Raw genomic sequence first — 16,034 nt, forward strand, 5'->3', positions numbered from 1 at the left:
TTATCTTCTTTTAACTAATTAATGATTTGTATTTTTCATAAATGGAGCAGGAATTAGGCATATGATAGTCACACACATTACTAAATGGAATGACAAAACAATTTCTTTTAAAGTCTATTAAATTTAATTATGCAATTCCATTTGAAGAGTCAATTATGAATTTCTAGTTCAAACTTAATAAGAAAATAGAATAAAAAACTGGGAAGTTTTTCATTCACTGTATGAATGTGTGTGTGAATGGGTGAATGTAAAACTGTACTGTAAAGTGCTGTATAAATACAGACCATTTACCATTTACCATATCCAAGTGAAATGAATCAGATTATATCTGCATGCAAAAGGTCAATGAGTTCATTGATTGATGACAAATTAAAAAGACCTTCATTTATTCCAGTGTTACACTCATTCCATATTTGCATCCAAACATAAATTCAAGCTGACTACAGTCTCAATTCGTTGTGGAAAACCAAATCACAATAATTTTTTCCCACCTTTTAAACCCAGATATATGTGTGTGAGAGTGTGTGAGTCTCGATAATTTGAATTTGTGTAGAATTTCATTCGGTCAATTAGTATGATTTTAATCACTAGATGGCATTGTTTAGCTGCAAAAAAATCAAATGATAAGACTAGGATCTCACAGCGCTTGAGGACGCAGCAGAGGTGAACACACAGGATACGAGACTCTCTTCTCTGTGTTCTGTCTGATCTGCGAGCAGCATCTGCACCTTCCAAACCTTCTGATATTCATCAAAAGAAACAACCCGTCATTTGTTTTGTCATTCGTTTTAGAGTCATTACAGTACAGATTAATAGCACGGATCATTTTTAATGCTTGTAAAAATTTTGTTTTTCGGTATATGTTAAAACAAATTCAGTATATGCAGGAAATACTTTGCTTTGGCAATCATCCTAATTCTGAATTCTTCCCAAATGCCATGAAATATTTTTTCTGTGTGGATATTATTACCTTTTTATAGATTTTAAGTCTTTTAACATGTGATAGTTTTCATGTAGGCAGGAAACATGGTGAGGGAACGGAGCAAACTGTGGGTGTTGAGGTAATATTTTGCATGTCTTAAGCAAAAGGTCAACAGGAAGCCCTTAAAGGTATAAGTGAAAGTAGTTCCTGGATAAATATTCACTGAGAGGTAGTGACTATTTTGAAATATGTACATTATAGTTCTTTTTGCGGGACTTTTTGCATTATTAACAGCAGTCATGGAGAATTATAAGATAGTCAAAGGTGTGTGTGTTATATTCTGGGTGTTTTTTCCTTCTTTCTCAGAAAACCATGATTCCCTTGTGCACACACTGATGTAACCTTGTGTGCAACCATTGTCTGTGTTCAATCAGTTTTGTTTACATAATAGTTTTCCTTTTGATGCAACGTTTTGTCACAAAATCATCTTTTATAAAGACTTGCAAGGACAGAGCACCACCAGCTGTGAAGACAGAGAATAGTACATGTTATTGTCATCCCTCTGTTAACTCCACAGTGATGTTGTGCTTTTGTGTTTGTGCTGCTTTTGCATTTGTGCTGTTGACAATATCAGTTATTTGATGGTAACTGTGTGGAGCTTGTAAGATTGACTTATATTCGTATATTGTTACCCACAGTGGACAGAGCAGAGATCCCAGTGCACCCTGAACCAGTAGCATCACCTGGTGGTTAAAGACCACAAATGCACTCACACATTCAGTGTTGGCATGTAGGAGGCAGCGTATCCATATCAATGAGATTGACTCCTTCTCGCAGCTGTAGCCTTGAAACCCTGGCTTGTGTGTGTGTGTGTGTGTGTGTGTGTGTGTGTGTGTGTGTGTGTGTTATCGAGCTGCCATATCCCTGCTCCTGTAATAAGCAGAACGAGCAGCTGCGTAGTCTCCCCTCCCACAACCACCCACCCACCCTGGCACACAGAGCAGAGGTTGGTAGGGTCACTTTGTCCTTGAAAGCTTTGGATGCTCCGAAGGACAGAATTTAGATAAAGACGGCTCAATTCAGTGTGTGTTTGTGTGTGTGTGTGTGTGTGTGTACGTTTTATCTTTTGTTACTGCTCTTCATGCACCGACACCGCACAAAAGCGACTCATGCAGAGAATGTGCAATAGAAAACTTTATAAAATGATGTGCAAAAAAACACATATACATATATAAAAAGGCGAGGTCATTTACAAACAATGAACAAAATGACATCACAACAATGACACGTCTCTGTTTTAAATGTATAGAGGAACTGAAGGGTTGAAGGGGAAGTGTGTGGGCTGCAGGAGATGGAATGTATGAGGAGATTATGAATCAGTACAGGCCCCTGCGGTGCGCCTCCTAATGAATATCAATCAATTATAATGCTTGATGTTAAATGAACATCGATTTCTTGATGAGCCTACACTGACGTCCCGAGCGTCAACACCTTTGTTAAGTGCTCTCGCTTGTTGCATTATCTCAGGACACCAGATGGACGGCACTGGTTACATAAGACCCTGCACGAGAGCAAAGTCAGTTTACGTCTTTCTGCTTTTTACCTGTGATCTAAATTATTCTGATGCAACAGACTCCACCCGTCTGGCACGCCGGTGAAGTTAAAACAAACACAAGGAATTATCTAGGACAGTAACTTGACCTAGATTTTGGTCAAAGTATGCCGTTGTTTTTGTCTGTGCTCGGATTGCCATTGTGCTCAGGGTAGAGGTTACGCACTGATGGAGCCAATATTATGTTTGCGTGTGGAGAGTTGTGTAACTGTGTGTGTGTGTCCATAATCAGCTTTGTGAAGCCTCTGCAAATGTGTGCTGAGATTTGTGAGTGCATACAGGAATCTGTTAATGTGTAATGAGATTTACAAGTGTATTGAGAATTGTACGTGTAGACAAATCCGTAAATGCGTATATAGATATTAATGGACAAAAATGGGTTTTGCCCCTAGAGCTGGAAAATACAGACTAGTTATAAGTTATAACTCAAGCTTGCAATTGGCTGTCATATTAAACGTGATTTTACATTTCAGCCATGGAAGATCTGCAAATGCGAGTGGATACAGACAAAGTTCTACACACAGATTTGCAGGCATTTGCAGTTTTGTCTACATATGTACAAAGATCAATACACATTTACAGCTTTTACACTGGTTGCCAGTGTATCACAGGGCCAACATATATCACCAACATATAGAGACATAACAACTATTCTCACATCTACGGTCAATTTAGAGACTCCAATCAACCTAGTTCCCAATCTGAATGTCTTTGGATTGTGGCAGGAAGCCGGACTACCCGGGGAGAACATGCTCCACACTGAAAGACCCCAACCGAACCACGATTCAAGCCAATAACATTCTTGCTGTAAGGCAACAGTGTGAACTACTGCACCGCTGTGCTTCTGTGTGTATTGCTACAATACTGGCCCCATACCCATTGATCACATTGATTGTTGTGGTTCAGAGTCAATGACCGATTATCTGGCCAAAGATATTGGCAACATACTCCGGATACATAAACATTAAACAACTATAACATGATGTCCACCAAATAATACGAAAGATGAGTCGAGGTCTCATTTTCAGGATTTAGCAATGTGATTGTACAGAAAGAACAAGAGGACCTTTTTTAAACGACGAGATGTTCATGAATTATAATCTGTATCTCTATCATAGCTTAAAAGCATTAGCTTTTTGAAAGACAGTCAGCATCCAGCATTGGCCCAGGAGAGACCTCTGGAGAGGTTCATGGCCATTACTGACACGACGAACTCTCTGTCCGGTAAATCTGCGCCCGGGTCTTAAACAGGCCGAAGTGAGCCGCTAGGAGAAAGAAATCCCGCCTGAAGGTGCGGTTGAAGAAGGCGTACAGGAAGGGGTTGGAGCATGAGTTGATCGGGTAGAAGAGGACCAGCAGGAGCTTGGACTCTGAGACCGTGATGAGCGGGCGCTTCAGCGCGGCTGAGATGGCGAAAAAGGAGATGGGGGCCATGCAGATGAAGTCAGTGAAGATGAGCACGGCCATGCGTTTGGCCACGCGGGTGTCGGCGTGGGCTGGCATGGACGAGGGGTTGCGGACGGTCAGGTAGATGCTCATGTAACAGCCACACACGCAGAAGAAGGCTAGGATGTTGAGGAGGAGGAGGGACACGACGTAGACCTGAGCCTCCGGTGACTCCACGTCCATGGGAAGACAGATACTCACCTGCACCAGAAACACAAACAGTGTTCAGGGAAAAGCCTCACTGAAGGGTTATAAGATGTGTGTGTATGGGTTCATATTCAGATGGAGTAATAAACTAAGACATCAGCTGAATGAATGAATGTAGTATTATGGTGGATCATTTGCATTCATTTGGTGCTTTTCTAGTCTAGTCTGGTGCTTTACAGTACAGTTTTGTCATTCACCCATTCACACACACACACACTCATACAGTGATTCATACAGACCTATGTGCAAAAAACTAACTTTAAATATAAAAGTTGGATACTGGCATGTAGTATTAGACGCAGCAAACAACATACTATGTGCAATTTTGCTAAAAGCAATAGCTCAAGATTTAATTGTGCTAAAAAAGTGTAATTTAATTAAGCTAATTTTAGAAAAGCATTACATTGGGTGGGTTTTTTTTGCAGATTTTTATCATATGTGAGAATCTATTGCTTTTCCTTATCTTTTTCTTTTGATTATTGTTTGGTTTCAGGCTGTTGGTCGGAAAAAATAAGACATTTAACAATGTCACGTTGGGCTCTACAAAGTTGTGAGAGACATTTTCACTTTTTTCTGGTGTTTTATGGTTCATACATTTAATTGATCATTTGAGAAAAGAGTTATTGCTAATGCAGCTAACCAATAATTGCAGCACTACAATATATCTGTTGAACATAATCTCTCAAACACTAAATTTGGGGTTTTGCATTATTTTGTTTTTATGTAAAGCATATTCTAGCTCATTTTGTGGAGTATGAGTTTATGCACCATTTTGCATCCCTAAAAGGAACATAAAGTGAATTGGTGTTACAAACTGGACAGCACAGAGGAGTTGAATGGAGAATGTGGGGTCTGTACACCAACCTTGCTGTAGCTGCTGACCCTGACTGTGGGCAGCAAGGCGGCCAGAGAGGAGAAGATCCAACCTGCTGTCATGACGATGCATGCGTGTCTCAGGCGGATTTTGCGGTCCAGCCGCAGAGCATTTGTGATGGTGTGCCAGCGCTCCAGGGTGATCGCTGTTAACGTGAACACTGACAACTCACTGGCGAACACCTGCGGAGCACACGTGACCTGTTTTTATATTCAAACCTGTACATTGATGAGTGTTGAAGACGCAGAGGACTCCAGGTGAGTTTACTCACCGTGATGAAACCTGCGGCCCTGCAGCCCAGGCCCATCTGCCAGTCTATGGCGTGATTGTAATACTCGCCACGTGTGAGCATGTCGACAGTCGCTATGACAGCCAGGTAGACGCCCATGCAGAGGTCAGCGAAGGCCAAGTGGCACATTAGGAAACGAGGAACTGTCAGTTTGGAGATGCTGCCTGAAAACAGAGATGGAAACAGAAAGCTGAGAAAAGTGGCTTAATTAAGTAAACAGGTATTTAACAGGTTATTAAGGTACAAAGATGAAATAAAGGCGATATGAGGAAGTTCTTAAAAATGGAAATACTCGAGAAAAGTACAACTACCTTAAATTTGAAATGTATTTGTACTTTACACCTCTGGAAGTAGTACCTTAGCATCTGACATGAGCAGGCAGAGGAAGACATACAATCTCAACCGTCTAAAATATAACAAGCAAACTCTTCATGTCATAACATAGATTCTACATTAGAAATCATTTTCCTGTTAAATACCTAAAAGCACAAGGAGGACGACTCCGTTCCCCAGCAGTGCCAGGACAGAAATGATCCAGATGAGGACCCGCAGAGGGACGTAGGACATGATGTCCTCACAGGGGTTGAACTCGTCGGGCATTGGGCTGCAGGTGATGGATGTGGAGTTCAAGCAGTGGTCTCTGAAGAAATTAAAGTTGTCCTGAGCCTTGGGCTGTGAGCACAGCGGGTTCCACCTCGATCTATCGCACAACAACAACAACACACAAAGTGTACACATAAACAAAAGTATTGTCTTTCTTTGAGATTATATGACTTCTCTGACACATGTTCTATGAGTTTATGACAACAAAACCTTAAGATTATGACTCTGTGGTTGATAATACAGCAATATTTGATGGTAATTCAAGACATAATAACACAAAGTAGGGTGCATTCCTCCGCCAAGGCCCAAAAGCCCCTTTCTGAAACCACATTTGAATACACAAGATCTGGATATTTATTTGGATCTGGGACAAATTACAGACACAACGATATCAGTCCCCTTAATATGCCAGATTTATTTCATCAAGAACCATGAATTATTCACCGGGAAATGTTAAAGAAAGTGATAAAAACATTCCTTCCACCAAGTTTAAGTTTAATCAGTTTAGTAGTTTTGCATAATCCTGCAAACAGACCTTGATTTTGAACAAACAAAGTAGCAAACAGCATTGATGTAATGCATCAAATATATTTCTGTTAGCCATTATAGTTTAATCTTATTCTTTTGATTGCAAATAACCTGAATGGTGATATTAATTTTTAGTTTTTTATATGAAATAAAGGCAGAATTCTATTTCCTTTGGATCAAGCAGGGCTATTTCCCATTGTTTAGAGTCTTTAGGCTCAGCTGCTCATGTCTCACAGCTCAGAGAGAAGCAGCTTCACATGTTTCCTAAAATGTTCAGAAACGTGCGGACACGTGTTGTGGTCTGTGTTTGTGCACCTGTTCCTGTGTATGTTCTGGAAGGCGCAGCAGTGTGATGGGTACGTCAGTCTGGCCTGGTGCAGTTTGGTGAAAAGATGCAGAGAAGGAAGTTCCTTCAGTTGCTCGGTGGACTCCGCGATCAGCGTCCGGAGTCCTCCGAGGATGGAGTCTGGCAGGGAGCTGAGGTTAGTGTGACAGATGTCCCTGAAGGAACAAACTAAATATGAGTGTTTATTAGATAAGACAAGATAAGATAAGATACACTTGAGTAAAGTGCAGTGGCACAGGATACTTGACAAGGATGTATACTGGATTTGTGCATTATGTATCAGATATATACATAAACAAGTATATAGGCAGGTATGTTTACAATATGAATATGAGTATAAAAATGCTTTATATATATATAACTGGATTTAATTTCACCATACTATACTAAACAGCAGAATACTATATACAGTGTATCTGTATAAAATGGAATATACACACACACACACACGTATACATAGGTATGAGTTCACAATAGTATACAATAATGTATGAATATTCAAATTCTATGTAATATTTTTAGGATTTCACATATTTGAAATGTTGGTTGTTATGTTACTGTTTTTCACCTTCTTCAGTTTAAAGCTGACAAGAATGCTGATCAATATTTTAGATTATAAAAATAATAATAATTCAGTTTTTAAAAACTTTTATAGACAACAACACATTTGTTTGGGTTTCTCAGCCTGTCTCTACGTGATGTATAAATAAAGTTATGTTACTGCAAATAAAACATGTACTCGCTGAAGAATACACAGACTCCAGAGGCTTTAAGACGTGATGCATGAATATTTATGCCGGCAAAAATCCAGTTTTGCTAAGAATAAAACCACAAAACTCAAATATCCCGAACTTAAAAGTCACAGAGAGAGCTACGATTTGATTGCCAAGTGATTGCTGGGATGGGGGTGTGAAAAAAACACATCCCAGCAGTGACAGTAAATAGGAAATAGGAAATAGGAATTTTTTTTCTGAACACACTTCAATGATAAAAAAAAAAAAGGTGTCATTTTGTTCGGAGGATAAACAGGTCTCTCTCTGGAATTAAAATGAACCTGCTCTGAGTTTATTTTTGCCTTAAACCAGGCATGGTTCTAACCCACACACGTCACGTTGCTTCTCGTTCGTCTTCTACATCCTGACTTTAACAAGTTGATGATAAGTAGGGTGAATCATGCAGGCGTTAGTTACTGTTAGATGTCATGCTTACAGTACCACCAACTCACTGGAACCCACAAAGGCGTTGGGATTGATGTGAGTAAGCTGCTGGTTGCCTCTCAGGGACCTGAGACGCGAAGATCGAGAGAAATTAAACAAGTGCGATGACTATTTGTCTATTTTTTTTTCTCTAAATCCTCTATTTGTAATTGTGTCTCTGCCTGTGACTCACAATCTGTGCATCTTTGTGCCGTTGAAGGCGTCACTTGCCACCTCCTTGATGCCATTTCTGGTGAGCCGTCTGTCATCAGAGAGAGAAGCCAAATTACAGTCATGTGGCTCCAACACAGAACATTTCCAACTGTTAAACTGAACTATGAAAGCTAATTTTAGTGTGGGTGCTTCTTTTGTTCACTGTGACTAAAGCTGTTTGAGATTTCGTTATGTAAGATTTCTCTTTCCTGGTGCCACTCCCTTTCCTGTAGTATTCCATTACAAGTTGAAGTATTGGATCCAAAGTGTCACTTATTTGCTTTTGGGCAGAGAGCTTTGAAAACAAAGACGGGTCTGACTGTGTCTGTGGGAAACAAATCTATCATCACATTTAAAGCTCACTGATTAAAATGTTATATCTTGTTTGGCTAACTGAGAAAAAACAATTAAAAACAACAACTATGGAAGGTTATAGGAGGTTTCTGGTGCCAGCAACATGAAAGTTAAACTCACATAAACAGTAAAATGCACTGACACTAGTAAAGGTAACAGTTGCGACAACAACATTCTACATCAACAAAATGGTGGCAGAGCAGTTTGGCATAAGAAGATTACATAAGGTTATACAATTTATTATATTGCAAAGATCTAATTTAAATACAGAAAATATTACTTAAAATCACCGGTAGCTACAGCTGTCAGAAAAGTTTCATGGAGTAAAAAGTGGAATATTTCCATTTAGAATGTAGTAATGTAGAGTAAGAAAAGACACAGAAAGCACCTTTTAATGGAAATACTCAAGTAAAGCTGTCCGTGTGCAAACTTTCCTCCTTTCCTAACTCCTTACGGCTTCTCCTTCACATCTCTCCTTGACCCTGTGACGTATTCTATCTGGGTCAAGGAATAGTGGTTAGGAAAGGAGATTATTTGGACTTTCCGAATGCAGCCTTGGTGCAATGTCAGCAGCATTAGGGTTTTATTTGTACACAAATATTTCTCTCGGTTTTGTCTTGTTTACAATAGAAAATCAATCAAAGACAAAAGAGCAGGATTAGAATATAGATGGTTGATTTACTGAGCCTGGATCAATAGGCGATTTTCAGCAGCTTGAAATAGAGGATGTTAGAAATAAAGAGTTGATCTCTGCAGTGGTAGAAGAGGAGAGGAGAAGACAGAGCGCGGTAAAGAGGGCACAGAGCATTTCAGGCGACATTCATCACTGTGATGCCGCCTCGGAGCTGTGCGAGGGCGGTGCGTCTCTAAAAAGGAAAAGAAGTAAAGACGAATGCCTCACATCTCCATGATAGTTTGGGTGCAGAGGCCTCTGAAGGCATTGGAGGGGACTCTGGCTATGTGGTTGTTCTCCTGCAGGTCACTTAAGCAGCAAAGACATAAAAACACATGATAAAGAGCAAAACAGCAGATACAGATACAGTGTACTCTTAAGGTGCAAAGTAACAGGAACACTTGCGGCACTCTCCCTCAAAACCACCTCCTATTAGAAGCTGGTAAATGTCACATGGGAGAGAGTTGGAAGATGGATTTTTCTAATAGGAGGGAGAAGGAACAGGCTGTTTAAATCTCTCCCACGTAGCAAATTGTTTTGGCCCATATTTGGTCTGCACTGTCATCTGGCCCACGTACCGTGTGTAATTATGGCTCTTGGGCAGTCTGCTCCTGTTTGCCTGATCTGGGCCACAAGTGAGCCATAGCAAAAACCAAAGGTGCCAAAGGTGGCCCGGAATAGTTTCGTGCTATTTGGGCCAGAATCCCCATTCACCATTTTCTGGTTTACATCCGGCCTTAGAGCATCGTGTGTTTGCCATAAAACACCCACATTTGTTTTGGGATATTTGGGCCACATTTGCTATTTTACAAGTGGGCCACTTTAGGCCCACATTCATTTTGTGCAGGCCACAAGAAGGCTAGAGGTGCAGGTGAAGTCGTCCTCATCTGTATGCTGTCTGGGCTGATACTTAGTGTGTAGACAGGTTTTAACTACAGGCCCTCTGTGTGCATACAATAGCCTGTACTGTCAGGTGCATGTGGGACTCATGGTGTGTGTGTGTGTTCTTGTGTGTGTGTTCTTGTGGGTGTGTGTGGGTGTGTTTGAGCATGCATGCATCTTTTACTTCATTTCTAAATTGCGTTGAGACTTACAACAGAAAGTCGGGGGCGGCCGAGTGGATCTTGGTGAAGTCTGGAAAAAAGAGGAGCCCGGTGTTGGAGATGGTCCTGTGATGTGCAGATTAAAAATGTTACTACATTCGCACCGTGACCTCAGAACAACACAGCGACTGTGACAAAACCACAGGATGTAGCATTCATTGTAATAACTTAGATTAAAAAGAACAAAATTGAACTGGTGAAACAGTTTCCAGGATGATTCCGAGAGAAGTTTTTACAACATTTTTGTTGAGTTCTCAAAGAATAGTTCATGGATCCTGATAAAAAAAAGAATCAGACAAGTTTCATGGTTTGATATTTGTGCAATTTGGTTGGTTCATCATTATACACTCACATGTATGAGATCACATGTATTTTTCTTTGTCATTTTCATCCGGCCCTAAATTGCTTTCTTTCAATTGTTATATTGAAACTCTATGATGGATTCACTTTTAACGTCTTTTAAGCACATTTACAAAAAACAGGTTCAAATAAAGTTATTTGAAGATTTTGCCACATAAACATTTAAGAAGTAAATAAAAATGCTGTGCTTCTGTGCTGAGGTAATTTAAGAAATGCATTTTTTTCACTTTACTGCTCTATTTATGTGGCCCAGTTCTTACAAATCAGGACAAACACAAAAGTAATAGTTGTGCTCATGTCACTGAGAGAGTTTACCTTTGTACATGATAAGTCCCTCATAAACAGCTGCTTTGACATAAAAGATATAAACAATACAATTTAATATATCTTGGAAATAAATACATTAAAATCTTTTAAATGGTTTGACTCATAACATTCCCTGGTGTTTCTTCCAAAGGAACCAAGCTCATTAAAAAACCATGTGTCTGGTCGTGTGGGAGCTCGTCAGAATTAGACCTGTCACCCTCGACCCATTTTGGTCTCATGATCAGTTGGTAAAGTGCACGTCCCTGGTGAGTCCTCACAGATACTGTAGTTTCACGATGTCCCTGAATGCGTCTGGGTGGATGGACGTCAGGTGTTTGGACTTTGTTATGGTTCTGGAAGAAACAGACACGTGTGCTCATCAGTGATATAAATGACAGGACTTACAGTTACAGACAGAGGGGGGGATACTTACATCTCACTGAGTTCTGGGAGGTTGAAAAAAGCATAAGCTCCAATACTCTCCAGAGCGATGTTTTCAGAGATGATGCTGCAGGGAAACACAACAATATGACATATATCTAAAAATATCTCTCTGCACCCCCCTGACGAGCCTCCACTCCTCGACTGTTTGGGTGATCAGCGCTCTCACAGTTCGCGGCTCATCTTGTTCCACAGCAGAGACTAAACACACCAGCATGTTGGATAAAATACGTCACGTCCAATGTTTTGCTTTGTTTTTTTTCTCCCCAAAAAACTGTATGCTCACATATCAGAGAGTCGAGGGAGGTTAGCGAAAGCAAACTCGCCAATGCTCTCCAGCATTTCGTTCTCCAATATGGTGCTGAGGTGGAGAGAAGAGGAGAGAAGAGGAAAAGAAAATGATATAAACTACGCTACAGAGAGAGTTCCTTAATTTAATTTGAGCTTTAATCACAAACACAGGGAGGCATTTGTCATCTCATTGACCCCACAACACAAAGCTGAAGTGCAAAAATCTCTACATATGGAGACAGGACGGCTCTGCAGACTTGACTCAATGCAAGTTTTAAAAAATTAAAGCTTTTGGTCGTCAGGCAAGAGGTAATATTCAAAGTGTTAAAAGAAAAGTGCACATGGGAAATAAAAAATTGCAGCTCCCAAGATCCAAATGTATGGCAGCTTATCACTAAAACTTAGGAGAAATCATTACAGAAAGAAAATTAAAAAATTGGAGATTTACATTTTCTGATTTCAAAAGCTTGGATTAATTCTTAAACACTTGCATTTGATTAAAGAGTGAAGATACATCCTTTATCAAGTGTGAACAGCCAACGGCAAAAAGAGCCTAAACATGAGCTAAAGGTCTGAAGTTGAATCCTCATGGAATTGAACAAATTAAATTACAACATAATTGTAATTAAACAAGTACATTTTGAAAATTTAGGTAATAAGCAAAATGACTAAAAGTGGCAACATTTGTGCCAATTTTGAATAAAAAAAACAACATTTTGTGCACAGAAAAGTGTTTTGCATGCATATACTGCATTTACATTTTGTAGATAAATTATCATTTATAATTCAATTACATAAACTACGCACGTTTTTATATATATGGAATAAAAGATTGCTTTCTTGTTTCCATTTGTCTCAATGATTTCATATATAATACATTTGTTGAACCTGTGTAAAAATACAATGAACATAGGAAGAAAATAGATGACGCTAACTTCATGTGTGCATGAATATATATATAACTAAGCTAAAAGTACAGTTTCTTTTCAGTTTCTTTTTTAAATTTAGTTGAATTTATAAGATCCAATATACATAGAGAGATTTGCTGGTGAGGCCTTATCATAGTCCCAGCCCAACCTCTTTATGTTTCCTCTATTTGGACGATCCGTATCTTGATTGTTTTGACCTCCTCAGTTCATTATGTTCCACATCAAAATATAAACATGAGCGACACACACACACACACACACACACACACACACACACACACACACACACACACACACACACACACACACACACACACACACACACACACACACACTCTTACAGTTTCCTGAGGAGCTGCAGGCTGGTAACGGCGCCGCTGGGAAACACTCTGATCTGCGTCTGCTTAACTTCCCTGTTGAAGCCGAAACAGACGCTCACATCAGCACCGACACAACCACTGCAAGGAAATCCTCAGTGAAAAGTCATAACGTTATTACAGAGGCCAGTGTTGGTGAGTGTCAGGGATGTGGGTCAGATCGTTTTCACATTCTCAACCCTGTATTTTCATTGCTTTATGGAGAAGGTCAACAGGACCATGACTTTCTTTTCATGTGAGAAGCATGAACAGAAAATCTATGCGCAAACTCCAAAGCTTGTTTTGCAACTGGTTGCTGTAGGTCGGATAAAAAAACAACAACCACTCATTGCTGCGTACTTGCAAATATCCCCGCTGTTCCTGAGCCTTGACCTTGGAGCGGAACAGAACAGATGGGAACACACACGTCGCCTCCTGGAAGTTCACAGCACGTCCTCTGGGAATCGTCGCTACTTTTTTGCCACAAAGTGCGTCCTCCTCCTCTTTGTGTGGGTGTGTGTCTGTGTGTATACGTGTGATTATGTGTATCTGCACTCTGTTCTTGTCTATAGGTGCGTGTTTGTGCAGGAGCTTCAGGCAATCCTCATCTTTACCGCCGTCTCGCCCCCTCCCCATCCCGGCCTTGAGATTCCTTCCAAATGTTTCAACGGCCAAAACAACAGAGCCATGTTTACGCCGAGTGGCGGTCACCCTCGCTTGGTTCACTTTGGCTCAGTGTCTCTGTGTCACCGTGTCACGAACACCCTAAATCACTTGCACCACCTCAGGTCAACATCTTTGGAGATTAAAGCTGCACTATGTAGCTGCTCAAAGAAGAAATACAACTCTATTCCTCTGTGTAGACCCAGGGCAGCTGTTTCCCTGTGGGACTAAGTTAGCTAGAGGCTGGTGGTAGCTTCATGTTTACCATACAGACACCAGTCGCATCACTCTTTTTTTACTTTAAGGGCCCTCGAAAGAGCACACACAATCGCAAAGGCCCAAACCACATTTATATTCACTAAATCTGGATGAATATTTGGATCAAGAGCCATGAATCTGAGAAATCAACAGAACGGTTGAAAGATGCCCTCTCTCGCAATGTTAAAGAAAGTAAAAAACACATCCTGGATCCACCCACTAATCTAGATCCACAACTAAATTCAATAAGTCCTTCCACCAAGTTTCGTAGAAATCCATCACGTAGTGTTTGTTTTATCCTGCTAACTAATAATCAAACACAGATACCCTCCTTGTTATAACTTTTAGCATTTTTGTCATAATTGCTGCTTATGGACGGCGGTGCAGGCTTCATTGCTTTTAAAGGACAGAATTAATGTTCAGTTCTTCCAAAAAACCAGGAGCAGCAGGATTTGTGCTTTGTAACTTTCTTGACCTCTAGGAGCGCTGCGGAGCAATGTTTTAAAAAGACAGTCCTGATTGCTCGATGATGCAATCCACAGCCCGGGTGTCAGTTCTGCGATATTCTGCTGATCAACAGTTGGAAGCAGTCACACGCAAAGTAGGAACGTGCCCACAGAGAAGAAGAGTTCAAGCTACAGGATAAACATTTTAAGAACTCATCGCTTTGCATACATCCCCCGAATAAATAAATGTTTCTTAAATCCAGCATTGGCAGGTTCGGTGCAAAACTCAGCTAAAAGACGATGAGCACAAGGATTAGAGAGGAAAGTCCAAACGACTATGCATCGTCACGAGGATGGATTTTAACAAAAGGTGGTATTATGTTGCATTATGGGAAATGTAGGATCCATAGCACCCACTGTTTTTTTTTTACATTAGCTCATACAAGCAACTAAAGGCCTCTGCTGCTTCACTTTCAGCCGTTCTTCATTTGTCTCATAACTTTATGGAAGTATGCTACATAATTGCTGCAGTGGCCTGAAATTCCCCAACAAAAAAAAATACAACAATCAATAGAGGGAAAAAAGACAAAAATATGTGTGTTGATGTTATTGTTACTATTCATGAAAAGCAATAAGAAACACAGAGACACAGGGACAGTTGCCATGGGAAAAGAGAGTAGGCTAGAAGAAGAATGCACCAAACGCTCCATAAAAGCTCATGTAGTCCTTTTTTAGTTGCCAAACAGGGGGAAGGAATCAAGAGCTTATCTTAACCACAACTTGATTTTTACATCTGCAGTGGCCGCAACAACTTTACATTTGCTTCCAAACAGTGCGAGTGCATCAGCTCGCGTGTACTCACAGACATCGGGTGTTGCTGGAGATGTTGGAGGGAATCTCCGTGAGGCGCTCGCAGGGGCGCACGGTTCGTATGGTCAAGCTGGTTTCAGCTGCTGACCTGTTGTTCACCACAATCATCATCAACACTGTCACGCTCCTCCACATCATCATCATCATCATCATCATCATCATTATCTTTCCAGTCCAGGTAGTTGTATCTTAGGTCTTTCGTTTTTTCCTCCTCACTTTGTTTTATTCTCCGTTCTCTTTTCCCACCTGGTGTTTACAGGCATGCAGGCCTTCCATCAAAGCCCACACTCCACACGTGATCTGAGCGTTCGTCCGTCTATCCACTGTGGGTTCACTGTCAGGTCGACGAGAGAAGAAGTGTGAGGTGCTTTCTACCATGCACTGGTGAATGGTGGGGGCGTGTGAAAAGCTTTATGTGTGTATGAGGATGTAGGAGGTCTCTGCTGGGCTCTCTGTGTGTGTGTGTGTGTGTGTGTGTGTGTGTGTGTGTGTGTGTGTGTGTGTGTGATATTACAAATGACACGCTCTAGTCTGTCCAAAAATCTGTTTTCCCTTATTATGTCTCTCATTTTGAATTAAATCACGAATGCAAATACACCCTTAGTCCATGAAAATGGACAACGTTAAGTTAAACACATACAGATGTCCAGTTGGCTTCGTGGAGACTGAGTTTGTATAATTTGACTGTGATTTAGTGGTCGAAAACAAAGATAGTTGGCTAATGCTGCTTGGAAGTAGTTTTTTGTTT

General features: G+C 40.6%; 1 protein-coding gene across 1 annotated transcript; it reads right to left on the reverse strand.

Moving 5' to 3' along the window:
* Positions 1-2,098: 2,098 nt before the first annotated feature.
* Positions 2,099-15,649, reverse strand: fshr (follicle stimulating hormone receptor). The gene is made up of 14 exons (XM_035146763.2): positions 15,279-15,649; positions 13,035-13,106; positions 11,760-11,834; positions 11,466-11,540; positions 11,311-11,385; positions 10,358-10,432; positions 9,492-9,572; positions 8,217-8,285; positions 8,037-8,111; positions 6,797-6,982; positions 5,830-6,050; positions 5,333-5,514; positions 5,052-5,243; positions 2,099-4,181 (listed from the first exon to the last, which is right to left on the reverse strand). Exons 1-14 carry the CDS (start codon positions 15,446-15,448, stop codon positions 3,732-3,734), a joined length of 1,998 nt encoding a protein of 665 aa, XP_035002654.1. The 5' UTR covers positions 15,449-15,649; the 3' UTR covers positions 2,099-3,731.
* Positions 15,650-16,034: the final 385 nt, after the last annotated feature.

The sequence above is a fragment of the Hippoglossus stenolepis genome, chromosome 21 (assembly GCF_022539355.2).
Source record: "Hippoglossus stenolepis isolate QCI-W04-F060 chromosome 21, HSTE1.2, whole genome shotgun sequence".
NCBI classification, from domain to species: Eukaryota; Metazoa; Chordata; class Actinopteri; order Pleuronectiformes; family Pleuronectidae; genus Hippoglossus; species Hippoglossus stenolepis.